The following is a 15,183-nucleotide window of genomic DNA, read 5'->3' as shown; positions in this document are numbered from 1 at the left end:
GGATATACACAGAGATCTATGACGTATTATGTACAGTAGTTCTGATGCTCGTTATAGCTTCGACGGTACCCATTTCGGGAGTCTCTTCTCCTTGAATGCAAGCATTCCCTCCTTCGCATTCTCCCCAGCCATCAAGTCAGCTGCGTATGCCTCTCCTGTCAAAAATGTAGCATGTTCGACACTGCTTGTTTCCCATGCCTGTCGGATACCCGCCCTTGTGACTATGACACTGTCAGGGCTCATGCTAGCGATAAGTTTCGCAACATTCACCGCTTCCTTAACCAGGTCATCAATTGATACGATCTTTTGGACAAGTCCCCATGCTAGGCCTTCCTGCGCTGTCAGAGTATGCGCTGTCAAACCGAGCCACATTGCCTTTTGGAGACCAAACGTTCTACACAGCCGTGGAAAAGCACCGGCCATCGCGGCTGTCCCCCGTATAACATCTGGAAGTCTGAAATCTGCATTTTCCGACGCAATCACAATGTCACTGTTGAGAATGATTTCGAATCCTCCACCATGGGCATGTCCATTGCAGGCCGCTACGATTGGCTTTCTGCCATTTCGCCGAGTGAGGCCGGCAAACCCTGTTGAGGGATATGAATTTTGCCGTGAGGCGGAGATTGAGTCGGATGCTATCATTGATTGGCGCTCTACCAGATAGATATGCCGATAAGCTTGATATCTTCCGTTGCAAGGGGATTGAATGTATGTAATGTTTGGGGGGAAAAAAAGTCAACTATGGCAGAGTTTATGTACCTTTTAGATCCATTCCGGCTGAGAAAGCCTTCTTCCCGGCCCCAGTGATAATCCCCACGCGCCTACCGTAGAATAGAGAAAATTGAGAAGGACACTCAAAAATGATAAAATTCACGCATTGATATTCCAACTCACAGCTCGGGCTCATCGTCAAACCATTTCCAGACTCGATGCATTTCCCATACCGCATCGACCGGCAGAGAGTTCATCTGCTTCTCGAGGTTTATCGTGACAAGCAGGACATGAGGAGCAGGAAAATCGAGGAGAACAAACCTTACTGGAGGAGGAGGAGTAGTTGTAGACGGCGACATAGCTATTGAATGGGCAAAGGCTTTGTTCAAGTGGACGGAGGTTATGATCGCGGATTAGAGAACGTCTTCTGCTCGGGTTCGTGCAGTGAGGAATGCATTGGTTGGAGAACCGATATAATAGTTACTCACACCAACATCATTATCAAAGTCGGCCAGGCGTCCAGCCATCAGCCAGTTCGACGCATCGCCAGCTCCGTCGATGCTCGATACTACAGTGGTGCGGCAAGGTCCACAAGTTGCTTCCGAGTCGGCTACACCCACTACCTCGGCTTGGCTTACTTAAGACCCTGGGAATGGGAGTTACCAGGACCGCCTCAGGCGGCCACTTGACAGCGAGCCTAATAATGATAACTAATTTCTTGGTATCCAGGTGCAGGAGTCGTTGTTCTCCCGACATTGAGCTGTATTGTTGCATGGAATATATACGCATGCGTGGGCGACCCCTCACGGAATTTGGAACAAAAGGTCTCGCACACAACCAGCTTTTGCTTTTTGGGCCGTTAACTAACGATAACTAACTAACCAACCATATTCCAACTCTTGATCCCTGCTGAGTTTATGTTTTGACCTCAGGGCTAACTCTCTCTCAAGTCAATGCCATTATGTTTTGGAGCTGGGGAGTGCCCGTGGGGCGTTTCCTCGCACAAATTTGTAGATTCTCCAGATTCTCCAGTGACTAATCTGCATGCTGAGGCTGTTCCTAATTCTATCTATCTAAATGATGCAGCCAAATGCCTGCTGCTCTCGACCAGACCTTACCTTGGATCAGGGCACTTTTGCGGGGGGCGATTGAACAAATTAAGCGTATGTGCGAAAGTTGCTTTTGTATATGTTCTCAACATAGCTAGCACCTCTACATTATTAGACAGGGTGGGAACTTCACAAAAATCACAACAGGCATCATTGGTCTAGTGGTAGAATTCATCGTTGCCATCAACCTTCTGGGGATTTCGATGAGGCCCGTGTTCGATTCACGGATGATGCATAGCTTGTACTCTATTTTTAATTTCTGTTTTTCTCTCATATTTTCCCAGATTTTTTTTTTTTTTTTTTTTTTTTTTCACGACTTGAGAGAAAGAGTCAAATGAAGAGGGTCAGGGAGTAGATTCAAAATGCAAATGCGAAGGAGGCAATGGAACCGCAGAAAAGTCCGAAGCACAACAGGCTCAAGTGAAATTTTCAGCACTCGGATAGTTAACTAGTCAACTAAATAAACTGGACATCCGTGTCCGCTTCCCACCGCTTCGCCTTCATAATCATGTAGTTATTAGCTGTTGGGCCGTGTGGAATGATCAAAATGTTAGTTATTCAAGAATATCCAGGTTGCTTTCAATATTACCCGCAGCAATATGCGTTCCTTTCGTTCTTTTCTATCGCTTTTCAACGTTGGCTTTGCTCTCCCATGTACAAACAGATTTCTATAACTAACTATGCCTACCGTAGGTAACTGGTCAGTGGTATTCCTGTTCGAATTCACTCAAGAAGTCGAATTTCTCATTTCCCCACTGATGCCTAAGAAGAGGAATTCACCAATGAGGCTAGAAAAGTCCAACTTGCAAGTTAACTAGTGCTTCGACTTCTGCACAAAAGATCGAATCTGAATAAAATCTCAGATTGTGACTTGGAGTTCGATTGGCTTAAACCAGTTAATTTCGGGGTCCAAGCAGTCAACATGGATAAGAGGATTATAACTATGGAAAACACAATCTGCCATTTGCTTAACTGACATTTATTGCCTATGTTCTAGGGTATTGGGAGGTGTGCCATATTGCTTCATTTCGCCATCATTCAAAATAGCCTTCCCGTTACCTAACGGATTCGGTTGTGGCTCTTGATTGATATCTTAACTTTTGTACTATCATTGGATAGGTGCATGGCCAACTTTGTGGAGTTAGTTTTAATATTTCTCGCATCAGAACGAAGGATGAACCAAAATCCGCAGCATTTACAGGTTATGGATCAGGCTGGACTAACGGACGCAGCTTCCACGATGACGGGGACCAACACGACAGCGACAGCATGTATAATGTCCCTTTTGGAGAAAGGTGTTCATCTCAAACGGGGTGTTGCATGGTTTTGAGATCACCGCCATTTTTTATCTCAGAACGGAGCTGACCTATGAGGATGCCCCTGGTGTTAGGATATTGCCAGATGATCCCAATTACGAATATCACAGTAATTCTGATGATGAAATTTTGGAGTACGACTCCGGAGCAAGTGGAGAAGAAGATTACCGTGGTTCTGAACAGGATCCATCTGAAGGGGGACCTGCCAATGCCTGCGAATCTGAATGGACATTCAAATCACAGGCCCAGATGTGCAGGAATATGACGCGGAATTCGTGAACTTATCAACACCATTGGGTATGCGTTTGAGGATTAAATCGTATTCAAACGGGAAGAAAAATGTATACAACGAATCGAGAGGCGCAGGACAAAGCAGATTCTTACGAACATATTCATGGCCCTGATTGCAGGATGCCCAACGTATATCATGGGCAGTACATTGCAGTAGAAGAAATGAGAGACAGTCACACAGCCCAAATGCATCTATAGAAAACAGGAAGGATGGGAACCTCGAACAGATACCCTCGATTTTGAGCGTGAAGGTAGGTGCCATCTTACGGACATCGCCGCGTTTATGCCAAGTACGGGGACATTCATCTAGTTTGCCCCTGTTCGACATGACGTCAATGACAGCTCTCCTGAGTGCGATTTTATTCTTGAAGCTGTTAGCAATTCCTATGATGAATTTACTGTTTTTGCCCTTCGCCGTCTTCAGTTCCACAGTTATGACCTACCTTCCGGATGGCAGTCCCAAGAGGAACTCAACGAAATTGGACTCCCATTCCATCCCACCTGTTTTGAGCTATATATGCAAGCCTCACGACGAATTCTTGGTTGCGTTGACATAGACACTGTACTCGATATCAGGGACCAAGCGTGTCTTGCTCGAAAGAGCTTTCCGATACAATACCACCAAAATGTTATTAGGGGCCCGAACAAGTCTGGACACATGCCATCGGTGATGAATACCTCGTTGCAAATTCCGTTTTCATTCCTGGATGTAAAGCTACACTAGAATCTGCTATCTCCAATGACGGAAATTTCAGCGTCCACGACAGCGCCTTCAGAACAAGGCCGCGGACCACCAATGCGTCATCCCAAGACCCCTTTCTGTCCTTACCCATTGAAATAATCCTGGAAATTATATCACATCTTAACTCCCCTGACATTGCGAATCTTCGCCTCTCATCACGCGCATTCACCCATCTGCCAATCTCTTTCTGGCCATCAACTTATCCTGAAGGAACTGCCTTGGCTGTACGAAGCGTGGTCTGCCGATCCAGCACCATATTACTGGACGACAGCTGTGATCCGTGATCTTCATGCAGAGCAGGAAGCTATGGAGAAGTTCGATCTTGAGCTTCAGATACGAGAGGTTATCAGGGAGGACATGCCGTCGATCTATAACGAGTGGGTTGAAAATGAACCAAAAGTGGGAGTGGCCAGAGCACCCGGAGAGACAAATCAAGTTGGATATGGGACCTGTGAAATTACCGGGAAATAGGACGAACTGGTATGCTCTGTTCTGCAGCATCACGCGTAACTGGAAACGGTTGAAAGGGCTGCAGAACAGAGAGAGAGTCTGGGACAATATAATGCAGTTCATAGAGGCAGCGAAGGGAAGCTCGTGAGGAAAATACAACTGATATATGAAACATGACGTTGGTATTGAGGATGAGGGGCGCTCCAGTTTTTGATTCTTCCTTCGCTTTCTTACTATAAAAAATATCTCCTATTCTTCTTACTCCTCATCTCAATCCCTCTGCTTTGTTCTTCTTCAACACCACAAAACGTCAGCAAGGAGATTTTGGGGTTTATGAACCCAATCCGAAGAACGAAATAGATAGGTGGTGAGGTCTAGCTAGTTATTTTTCCATCCCTGATCGGTTTCGTTCTGCGCGGACTACCCAATTCCAATTCATCATATACACACTTGTAGAAGACTATTAGAGAAAATCCAACGCTCGAAGGGTTGGATGCTAATCGGTCCCATAGTGGTACAGCAGTAGGTGGTCTTTGAAGTTACGCTAAGCGAGGAACCATGGCTTGCTGGAGCGTGGGAGGTTTTAATGGTAAGTAGCAATCGGCAGTGAGTTAAGCAAAGCATACGAGAGGCCATTACAATACCCCACTGAATTGTAGAACTGTATCCCTATTCACCTCATTTCTTTCGTTAAAGAACCAAATGGATGGGGGGACTGACTAAATGACATCTGTGATTCAGATTCCAACTGGAACGACGGTGGTGGTAGCGGTGGGGACTGGAACAACTCAGGGGGGCCAAAATGAATATGGAGAAGGCAATATTAATGCTGGTGAGAAGTATGCTGAAGGCAGAGATGGAACTTGTCGCAAGTAAATCAAACCCACCTTTATAGTTAAAGGGATAACTATCCAATAACAATCTATATTTAGCTGTGGTCGGTTTGGACATCTTGTTCGTGATTGTACTGAGCCTCGCAGGGTCACTGGTGCTTGTTTCAATTGCGGAGAAGAAGGGTAAGTCAAATTTTTCGTCCGGCATCACGATTCAGTGCTGATATATCCATAGACATGACAAAACGGAATGTACCAGGCCTCGTGCTTTTAAGGGCACCTATCGATTTTGTGAGAAAGAAGGTCATCCTGCCTCTGAATGTCCAGATAGACCGGCGGACGTCTGCAAGAACTGCAAGCAAGAAGGTGATCTACACCCCTTACCTACCGCATCAAACGGGTCGGAACGCTAATCAGCTTTGGAAGGAAAATAGGACATAAAACAATGGAATGTACCCAGAATCGCAGATTTGATAAGCATCATGTTCCGCATAAGCTTCCTGGAGAAGCTTGGGCAATTTTGAAGAAAGCCAGCAAGGAAAAAAGATCTTGTGGAATTCCGTGAGGTAAATCCTACGTATCATGAATCTTTGGTTTCTCCAAATTGCTGAAAATATATTTGTGCCACTAGGGGATCAAAATACACTCAAAGGCAGTTCCACTAGCAAATTTTGATGAAATCGAGAAGAAGATGCGCGAAGAGAACTTCAATATGTATCTCGTTGGTCTCGTGAGTTTGGTATGCAATTGTAGATGGGATGGAGCGAGCCCCGTTAAACATCGTCGAGCCACTTAAGAGTTAACTAATCGGTGAGCAAAACAAACGTCAAAATAAGCTTCTCTTGCCGAGCCGGGGAAGCCGAGACTTCCGGCCCGAATCCTCGATAAACAAAACGTTTTGTTGTGACGCCTTTTATCGTTCTTTCTGATGAGCAAGAATGACATTTTAACGAGAGGCAGAGACACAGGGAGAGAACAAGTCAGAAAATAAATTTGGACCATTCTCGGTGGTGTTTCGCGGGATGTCTTGCGATTTAAGTTGTACTAGTATCCTACAGAGTCGACTGTGTGAGGGACGACGAGGGACCACCTAGGTTTCAGAGTTTCAAAACTTTATTCTGTTTCAAAATGGGCATGTCAAATTGAAACCCTGGCGTATCTGCATTGGCGCCAGCTCAATTCTTGAAGCCCATCCACTTGCTCTAGTTAATTAACTAACTCCGGCTTGCTAAAATAGGAAATCTTGAAATTGATTTTAATCGATGTGACGGAGGGTTTACCACTCCCGTCAGAATTCTACCGTTAATTCACTTTGAAAGCTACGGAGAGCTACTAATATGCGGGCGATTCAAAAGCAGCATCCCAACGTTTAATCAAGGGGCTGACGGAAGTCGCAAGGGCAAGTAAGTAACTAGTTAACTAAGTAGTTAACTACAACAAACCAAAAATTCTCCAGATCGATGCATTCCATGGTTGCTCCGACGCCACGGAAATCCGTGTCCAGGTTGTGCACAGAGATGCATCCCGCATGGGAATTCCAATGCACGTCAGGAAATCCCGAGATGCAGATGCAGCTTCTAGAACACGACTCGACAGGTACATTGTACCTACACTTTTGTGACCGCTTTGATCTTTATTATTTGGAAGGGATGGTGTCCGTGTGAAGCCGGCCGGGAAAGATTGACAGTAGTCGCATAACCAACTGCCTTCTTGTGTTTCTTGGGTTTTCCTTTCTCGGGCAAAACATTGGCGATGGAAATTCTCCAAAAGATTCTTGGCAACGGGGATCATGTTGGTGATGGAGGAGATTGTGCGTGGCACCTTTTTTCTTCAAAAACTTGCCGCCAGGCTCATAGCACCTAAGTAGGCAATCCTTCTTAGTCTGCATTCCACCAGCCTTTTTATTGCAAAACCACGTTGCCCTTCGTTATATACGCTAGAATAGTTGGTGAGGGATAGGTGCATTATCGGCTTTTTCCAAAAGTGGCAAGCCAGAGATCGGTAACTAACTAGTTAACTAATTGGTTAGTTCCCAACAAAAGGTTTCCAGTGGGATGGCTTCACCAGGAAAGTTGCACAAGCCGGAATCTCGCTGCACCTCACCCACCAACGGGCTTCTGCTGCGCTTCAAAGTCCAGTTTGAAAAGTTGGTGATCGTCAGCGGTGTCCACTAAAACAGAATTCCCCAACAGTTTGGTGAGATGGTCAGGGTCGGTCCACATGCCCTCCTGTTTCACTGGACAGGGAAGGGAACTGGAGATCTTCGACATCAAGTTCCAACCCCGCAGGTCTCCATATTCCTGAGCCCCCCTCCCCCGGAGTCAAGCCAAAGCCAAGGTTGGAGAATAGAGAAGGGGAGGCTGGTTCAGGTTACCGACGACCTTGGGTCTCAGGAGTCGACGGATATGTTCGATGACTCCAAGCAGCGGAGATTTTGTGCCAAAAATAAAATAAAAAATAAAATAAAAAAAAGTCCATCGAGATGGCTGATATCCGCGACGCTAAAGTCAATAACTTCGACCAGCAGATCTTTATGCATGTTTGGCTCTTGCCCATGTGTGGTGCAGGAGTCCCGCTCGTGGAGCTGAACCCTGGAGGCGGGAGACAGGTGCAGCTGCTATTTAAGCTACCCCGACGATGGGGATGCGAAAATTTCATAAAACCCCTCCACATCCCCAGTTGTTTTTATTTTTATTGCTATTCCCAACGTCTCTCTTCCTCTCATTGTGTTTACCTGTGATCTGTGTTCTTCGTTGACCTTCTCATCTGTTCACCCAAGTCCTCGATTTCGCGCATTAGAAGCCGTTGATGACTTTCTATCCTATTAGGCGCGTATAATATATCTCCTTCACAGAATGGGTGGGCGCTACTGCGGCCTCCGAGGCACACGCCTCAACGTCGCAATTGGCGTTATTGCTGGTCTTGATTTTCTGTACGTGGAAAATAATTCCCTGTACCACTCTGTTTCACATTGGAAACTTATACCCGTTCCCACAGGCTCTTCGGTTATGACCAGTACGAAATGTGCCCTTGTAATACCACGGGAGCACTTCCGTGAATCTATTTTAAGCTTCCAAGTAGTTATACCTAACTCTTGACGATAGAGGTGTTATGGGAGGTCTTTTGACGCTTCCCTCCTTCGCATCAACGTTCCCTGAAATCGACCTCACGGAGAAGACCAAAAAGACTTTAACTTCTGCTGAGGTGAACCACAGATCTAATATCCAAGGTGCTTACATGAAGCCGCATCACAAGGAATCACTTTTTGGCCCCTCGTATATATAGAATTGTGTGCCCGCTAACGTTTCATTGTATTGGCGAGGACGTTGTTTTGTGTTCTGACGTGCGTTATAATTTAGGTATTTCGGTTGCGTCCTACAATGTTGGCTGCTTTTTTGGTGCCATTGCCTGTATCTGGATCGGCGACATCCTTGGGCGCCGGAAAACTATCTTTATCGGATCTGTGATCATGGTGGTTGGGGCTGTTCTGCAAGCCTCTGCATTCGGTCTTGCGCATTTCGTTATAGGCAGGGTTATCACGGGTCTAGGGAATGGCTTGAACACCTCTACCGTCCCAACCTGGCAATCCGAATGTTCAAAATCTCACCGCCGCGGCCAACTGGTCATGGTCGAAGGGGCTCTGATCACGGGTGGCATTTGCCTCAGCTACTGGTTAGATTTCGGTTTCTCATTCCTCGAGCCTAGCAGCGTCTCCTGGAGATTCCCGGTCGCCTTCCAGATTGTTTTGGCCGTGTTCATTCTTGCCGCCGTGATGTTATTACCCGAATCTCCCCGGTGGCTTATCCTGAAGGGCAAAGAAGACGAAGCACTGAACGTCCTAGGAGCACTGAGCGATTTGGCAGCTGATGACCCTTATATCAACAGGGAATTTATTGCCATCAAGGATACTGTCCTTGAAATGCAACAGGGAGGTTTTGCTGATCTTTTCACGATGACTGAAGATCGTCACTTCCACCGTGTTCTCCTGGCGTACGTCAACCAGATGTTTCAGCAGATCTCCGGTATCAATCTCATCACTTATTATGCTGCTGTGATTTACGAGACCAGTATTGGTCTCAGTGGCTTCATGTCGCGAATTCTCGCCGCTTGTAATGGCACCGAATATTTCATAGCATCTTGGATCCCTGTCTTTATCGTGGAGAAGGTTGGTCGACGTCCGCTTATGCTTGTCGGTGCTGTTGGCATGTCACTTTCCATGGTTGTTTTGGCTGTTGTCACCAGCTTTGAGCGTCAAACCAAGCCTGGTATTGTGGCGGCCGTCTTCCTGTTCGTCTTTAATACATTCTTCGCTATCGGTTGGTTAGGCATGACTTGGCTATATCCGGCAGAAATTGTACGGCTATATCTTTATTCGTTTTGTAATTACGGACCGTGTTGGGTTCTTTTCATTTACACCGGATCTGATACTGATATTGGTGACTATCTAGGTCCCTCTTCGTATCCGGGCGCCTGCAAACGCTCTATCAACCTCAGCAAACTGGGCATTCAATTTCATGGTGGTCATGGTTACCCCTGTGGCCTTCACCTCCATCAAATATAAGACCTACATTATTTTCGCTGTTATGTGAGTTTGTTTTTATTGCCTTCCAAGATTCCCCGGCGCATCAGCCAATCAGGAAATAAAGGGATGAACCAACAACACTAATGCTATGTCAACCAGCAACGCCTTCATCGTACCTGTTGTCTATATCTTCTACCCCGAAACCGCGTATCGTTCTCTCGAAGAAATGGACACTATATTCCGCAAGACCGACTCGATATTCAACGCCGTGAGAGTTGCAGCAGAGACTCCGTGTCGCTACGGAAAGAATGGTGAAGTCCTGATCAACTACGACGAAACCGAAGAGCACCAACGCAAATCTAGCGCTGTAGGTTTCGAAAATTATACGGCAGAAAATAAACACCATGCGAACCCAGATCACAAAGTTGAAGCCGGCAATTCGAGCGCTCATAGCTCTTCCTAGTCACTTTCTCGTAATGTGAGTTCTTTATTATTATTATTGTTATTATTTTTACTGGTTTTTTGTTTTAATTGACTTTCTTTATCTCCGGCTGTCGAGTATTACCATCGGAGTTCTTTACCTGCAACAATTTAAAATAAAAATGCAGAACTAGTTTTTAAATTTTAATTTATAACTTCTTACATAAAATCCTTTATTATTATAATATATATTTTAATTACTCTAGTTATATATAACTAATCCTCAAAAATAATTACGAAAATGTTTAAGTTTTAAGTTTTAATAATTAAACGATTTTAAAAAAATTTATTAAACTAATTATTATAATTAAAAAGTTATAATAAAAAATAAAATAATTATAATTTTATAAAAATATATTATAAGTTTATAATATTTAATTTTACGTAGTGAACATAATCCTCTTCAGGTGACTTGACATTGCCCCTTTCGCCAATGATTTTTCGCCTATGACTTTTCGCATTCGGAGTCAGCAGCGCCAGCTGACGTTGCTACTTTTTAAACCGTTTCACACATATTCCAATTCTCCAAGTTGATTTCCCTACTTCGGTTTCCAAACAAGGGAACCGACAGCTTTGTGAAAGCTAACCTATCATTCATTGGCCGGATTGGCCATATGTGGCAGTAAAGCCAATCCTTGCTTGCCCCTCTCATTGTTGTCTTTCCTTTCCACCTGGGTTTCCGCGCAGTCAGACCGCAGAGTTAGAAAGGTAAATATACTTGCAGAAATCTTGGTGGAGGATAAGATGTAGTTACCAGTGAGACAGCTGCAACCGCAACCGCAACCGCAACCACAGAGAGGAAATGAAGATGAAACAAATGAGAGTGGAACAACCAACTCTTCACCGTCAACATAGATTGCAAAGAGTGGTATCTGGAGTCACTTCCGGCCATAGTGCCTAAGATTAAACCCCAGAGATGGCGCTCTGAGAGCTCCGAGAGCACGCCATAGACAACTTGCATCCTCCGATACCTGCCCCGATGCCAACAGTCCCAGATTACGTTGCCTATGAATACACCCGCCGTGTTGGGAAGTTTCCCATGTATGTCTTTATCAATCTGTCTTGGAATTGTGTAGTCCCCGATTTCAGAAGCTGCCGCATGCTCACCGCAACATCGAACTTCCTTCCTGTAACATCGTTGTAGTGCCTGATGGGTAAAATATGTACCCAGCTGGTGGAAGTAAAGATGACGAAGGCGATCCAAAGTAACGTTAACTGTTTGCGGGATAATGGAAATGGTCATTCACATACAATAGTTTCCGTTCGAGCCTTGTTGAGTGATCCCGGGTTGAGTTGTCAACAGTTGCTCGTTAGATCTCCAAAGGTACATACGAAGTTCGTAGGAACTTAACTTCCACAACAACTTTCGGAAACTTAAAAGGTTGAAGGTCACTGTGCTAGTAGTTAATAACTTTCTGCCAGTAAATAGAAGAAATTTCCCGGGTTTTACCATAATTTTAACGAAAGTAACGCGGGGGAAGATCGCATGTTGCCTGGAGTTGAACTAACCTCCGACTTTTCCACCAGCAAGAAGAACATGATAGTTATCGCATATCGCGCATATATAATTGCCAGCCGTATCATTGCCAGTGTGTCTGTCATTTACTTTTCCTTCCGCTTCTTCATCCTTTTGATTCCGCGAGTAACAAGAAAAGTTGAATGGCTTCCCCGACCCCAGCACTTGGATAACCACAAGGCTCCCCCTCGGTGATTGAAGTAGATTAGGGACTCGATTGGATGCCGAGCATCAAAGGAGGATCCTGCGAGGTAAGTGACATAAGACAGAGTTGATCGTGAATAGCTATTGCATTCCTTGTACTCTGCCTTGCATTGCAGTTTTGAGGAGAAGCCAGTTCAATTGCACTATCCCACCTCTGTTTTGACGCCCCGGGCTCTGAGAACAATATTTACTGCAATAAAAATCTCGCAGAACCGAATTGCCTTTAATATTTCTCCGGAATGACTGACCCGCTGTGCAAAGGTTTACATTTCTCATCTTGCTGGGGGCGCATGGGAATTCCGGAACAACTTTGTTTCTCTTGTCTAGTTGTAGAGAGAGCAGAATTGAAAATTCTGAATCTCGAAGTTAACCAATTTTGCCTTCTCCACTGCTGCGGATACTCCACTTTTTAAGACCTCGGGAGCTTAGTTGAAATCTATGTAGCTTTCTGCTTTAAGGAACGAGAACAAGTCCATTCCGCACCGCTAGATTTATTTATTTATTTATTTATTTATTATTATTATTATTATTATTATTATTATTATTATTATTATTTTGCATTTTTTACTTTTTGGTTGGACGGTAACTACATACGGATCCTGCCTTCGCAGTCTTGATTTTAGTATTATCCGGTATTTGTTAACTTGGCTTTTGAGAACGGAGGGATTGAACAAAAAGGTAAAGTCGATTTACCGCAAATTAGTACAAAATGAACAACTTCATTATTTTCCGATCATGCTGCCCACTAACTAATTAGTGCATGAAAAGGTCTCGAAAACCCGAAGTTACACTGTCCAACTCCACTGTGACACACCCATCCGCGTAAAGCGAGCAGAAATTGCAAATGCCCATAGAGTTCATTTTTATCGGATTACCCCGGTATATATAGATAGTACTTGTTCACTGCACAAGACCACTCATTTCATTCCCCATCATTGACACCATGGGGAAAGACCTGGTAGAGGAGAGGGCCCAAGAGCAATTCGGGAGCGGGACCATTATTGAAGATAACTCAACTAGCTTCCAAGATGCCGAACAGGGTGATGAACCTGACATGGAGACGATTGATCGCATTTATAGGTATGGAACTCCCTGTTTTCTTAATTTATGAATCACAGAAAATAAACGCCTTCAATCGAGATAAAGTGTTCTTTTTAGTTAAAGACCAGATCGACAAAGTCTAAGGGGAAAATAATGAACACTAACTTCTGGCCTAGGAAAATCGATTGGAGGATAATCCCGCCATTTTGGACCCTTTATTTCCTGTGCGCGGCTATCAGGTCCAGTATAGGGCTGGCTCAAACGATGAATATTGACAAAAAGCACGACCTTGGCAGCGTGCTAGGCATATCTTCTCACCAGATTTCAACCAGCCTGGCGCTGTTCTATGTCTGCTATGTGATTTTCGATCTTCCGTCCAATCTAGTAATGACGAGGCTAAGTCCTCGTGTCTGGATGAGTCGCATTGTTATCGGCGTTGGCGCCATCGGGTGTTGCTTCGCCGCAGCCAAAGCTGCGTGGAGTTTATAGTAATTACTCCCATTATATCCTTCATATATGTCATTTCACTCCACAGAACTACCCAGGCTAATTCAATATCCTTAGTTTACTCCGACTCCTCCTTGGAGTGGTCATCGCGGGCATGTGGCCAGGTATGGCGTATTATCTCACACTTTTCTACCCACCCTCACGCACCGGAAAACGAATCGGCCAGTACTTCACTGCAGCCCAAGTATCCGCCGCAGTCGTTGGCCTTGTCTCTGCCGGCTTCCAAAAAATGGACAGCTTGAAAGGCCTCGTCGGATTCCAGTGGATGTTTCTCCTATATGGTATCGCGGGTACCCTTACTGGAATAAGCCTCTTCTGGTGGCTCCCGGAGCGCCCGCTTCCACCGGGAGAGAAATTACTACCGAGATCAAAGTTTTTACGGTGGGTTCCCCAAACGACTCCTGTGCTCAGAGGGCGGGATGCAGAAATTCATTTTCGCGATTTGAAGCGGGCATACCATAGCACCCGATGGACCCTGCGGGACCTCTTCCACGTGTTGATTGATTGGCGCCTGTGGCCACTTGTAATCATGTACTTTGGAGTCGTTGGCGTGGGAATCGGGGTGCAGAGTTACGGGACTGTTATTATCCGAGCGGCGAATCCGTCATTAACGGGTGTTGAGTTGAGTTTATTATTCGCTCCAATCTGGATTGTATGAAGTCCCTATTACTCATTTCATTTTTCCATTTTCAGAAACTCTTTTCCATCTCCTATCCCCGACCCCAATTAACCTGCCTAGATTAAAATATGAAAGGAACCACCGGTCTGACTAACACTAACCTCCTACAGATGGACCTAATCGCCATTCTCCTCATAACCCCAATCTCGGACCGCTTCCACCACCACCGCGCCATCTTCTTCGTCGTCCCCGTCCTAATCCAAATCGTAGGCCTGCTCCTGACAACCTACGCCGGCACAGCCACAAATACCTGGTGGCGCTATGGTGGCCTGCTCATCGTCGGTTTCGGCCTAGGCCCCACCGTTCCAATAACTATGACGTGGACAAACGAGCTCTTCCAGTCACGCCATGGGGAGGTGGGCGTAGCAGCAGCATCTGCGCTCGTCTCGGGTCTAGGTAATTTGGGAAGCATCCTCACTACATATGCACTGTATACGGGCTGGGCGAGCGATCGTGAGGCCAAGGGAACTAAGAAGTATCGGAAGAGTAATCTGGTTATGGTTGGGATATTGTGTGCAAGTACTGTGGCAGCGGTGTTGCTGGAGGTGCTGTTGAGGATTTTGGATAGGAAGAATGGAGCCGGTAGTGGGGATGGGGATGCGAATGGTGGTGATGGTGCAGCGAGGAGAGAGGTGAAGCAGAGGGGGTTGAAGGGACTGTGGGTTTTAAAGTTGTTTAGGAAGTAGGGATTTTGTTTACCAAACTAATTCAAAAGTTGCTGGGTTTGCCGAAGGAAATTTTGGAAATAAAGTGTTAGTATTAGCATATTCCTAGCCGGTTTC

The 15,183-nt window shown here is 45.4% G+C and overlaps 7 protein-coding genes and 1 non-coding gene across 8 annotated transcripts; 5 read left to right on the top strand and 3 right to left on the bottom strand.

The window, feature by feature from the left end:
• Window positions 1-51: 51 nt before the first annotated feature.
• On the bottom strand, window positions 52-1,070 carry PAAG_07013 (enoyl-CoA hydratase/carnithine racemase; the record flags this gene model as incomplete). Its single annotated transcript, XM_002791056.1, has 3 exons — window positions 52-653; window positions 760-821; window positions 895-1,070. 3 exons carry the CDS (start codon window positions 1,068-1,070, stop codon window positions 52-54), a joined length of 840 nt encoding a protein of 279 aa, XP_002791102.1.
• Window positions 1,071-1,124: 54 nt separating this feature from the next.
• Window positions 1,125-1,467, bottom strand: PAAG_07012 (hypothetical protein; the record flags this gene model as incomplete). Its single annotated transcript, XM_002791055.1, has 2 exons — window positions 1,125-1,279; window positions 1,350-1,467. 2 exons carry the CDS (start codon window positions 1,465-1,467, stop codon window positions 1,125-1,127), a joined length of 273 nt encoding a protein of 90 aa, XP_002791101.1.
• A 500-nt stretch (window positions 1,468-1,967) lies between these two features.
• PAAG_12316 lies at window positions 1,968-2,055 on the top strand. Its single transcript has one exon. It is a non-coding gene; the product is annotated as a tRNA-Gly (tRNA).
• An 888-nt stretch (window positions 2,056-2,943) lies between these two features.
• On the top strand, window positions 2,944-4,453 carry PAAG_12315 (hypothetical protein; the record flags this gene model as incomplete). Its single annotated transcript, XM_015847822.1, has 6 exons — window positions 2,944-2,960; window positions 2,987-3,115; window positions 3,175-3,411; window positions 3,609-3,678; window positions 3,738-3,989; window positions 4,064-4,453. The coding sequence occupies 6 exons, from the start codon at window positions 2,944-2,946 to the stop codon at window positions 4,451-4,453; spliced, it is 1,095 nt and encodes a 364-aa protein (XP_015702566.1).
• An 889-nt stretch (window positions 4,454-5,342) lies between these two features.
• On the top strand, window positions 5,343-7,626 carry PAAG_07010 (hypothetical protein; the record flags this gene model as incomplete). The annotated part of the gene is made up of 6 exons (XM_015846094.1): window positions 5,343-5,451; window positions 5,552-5,635; window positions 5,688-5,818; window positions 6,084-6,191; window positions 6,909-7,048; window positions 7,482-7,626. 6 exons carry the CDS (start codon window positions 5,343-5,345, stop codon window positions 7,624-7,626), a joined length of 717 nt encoding a protein of 238 aa, XP_015700529.1.
• A 681-nt stretch (window positions 7,627-8,307) lies between these two features.
• PAAG_07009 (sugar transporter STL1) lies at window positions 8,308-10,437 on the top strand (the record flags this gene model as incomplete). Its single annotated transcript, XM_015846093.1, has 6 exons — window positions 8,308-8,384; window positions 8,450-8,467; window positions 8,557-8,681; window positions 8,812-9,806; window positions 9,901-10,037; window positions 10,134-10,437. The coding sequence occupies 6 exons, from the start codon at window positions 8,308-8,310 to the stop codon at window positions 10,435-10,437; spliced, it is 1,656 nt and encodes a 551-aa protein (XP_015700528.1).
• A 64-nt stretch (window positions 10,438-10,501) lies between these two features.
• Window positions 10,502-11,697, bottom strand: PAAG_07008 (hypothetical protein; the record flags this gene model as incomplete). The annotated part of the gene is made up of 3 exons (XM_015846092.1): window positions 10,502-10,555; window positions 10,839-10,943; window positions 11,299-11,697. The coding sequence occupies 3 exons, from the start codon at window positions 11,695-11,697 to the stop codon at window positions 10,502-10,504; spliced, it is 558 nt and encodes a 185-aa protein (XP_015700527.1).
• Window positions 11,698-13,117: 1,420 nt separating this feature from the next.
• On the top strand, window positions 13,118-15,087 carry PAAG_07007 (vitamin H transporter 1; the record flags this gene model as incomplete). Its single annotated transcript, XM_002791050.1, has 4 exons — window positions 13,118-13,254; window positions 13,392-13,703; window positions 13,780-14,374; window positions 14,512-15,087. The coding sequence occupies 4 exons, from the start codon at window positions 13,118-13,120 to the stop codon at window positions 15,085-15,087; spliced, it is 1,620 nt and encodes a 539-aa protein (XP_002791096.1).
• Between the last annotated feature and the right edge of the window lie 96 nt (window positions 15,088-15,183).

The sequence above is a fragment of the Paracoccidioides lutzii genome (assembly GCF_000150705.2).
Source record: "Paracoccidioides lutzii Pb01 unplaced genomic scaffold supercont2.21, whole genome shotgun sequence".
NCBI lineage: Eukaryota > Fungi > Ascomycota > Eurotiomycetes > Onygenales > Ajellomycetaceae > Paracoccidioides > Paracoccidioides lutzii.
The sequence above is the reverse complement of the archived record's forward strand: the minus strand, read 5'-3'. Positions and strand labels throughout refer to the sequence as shown.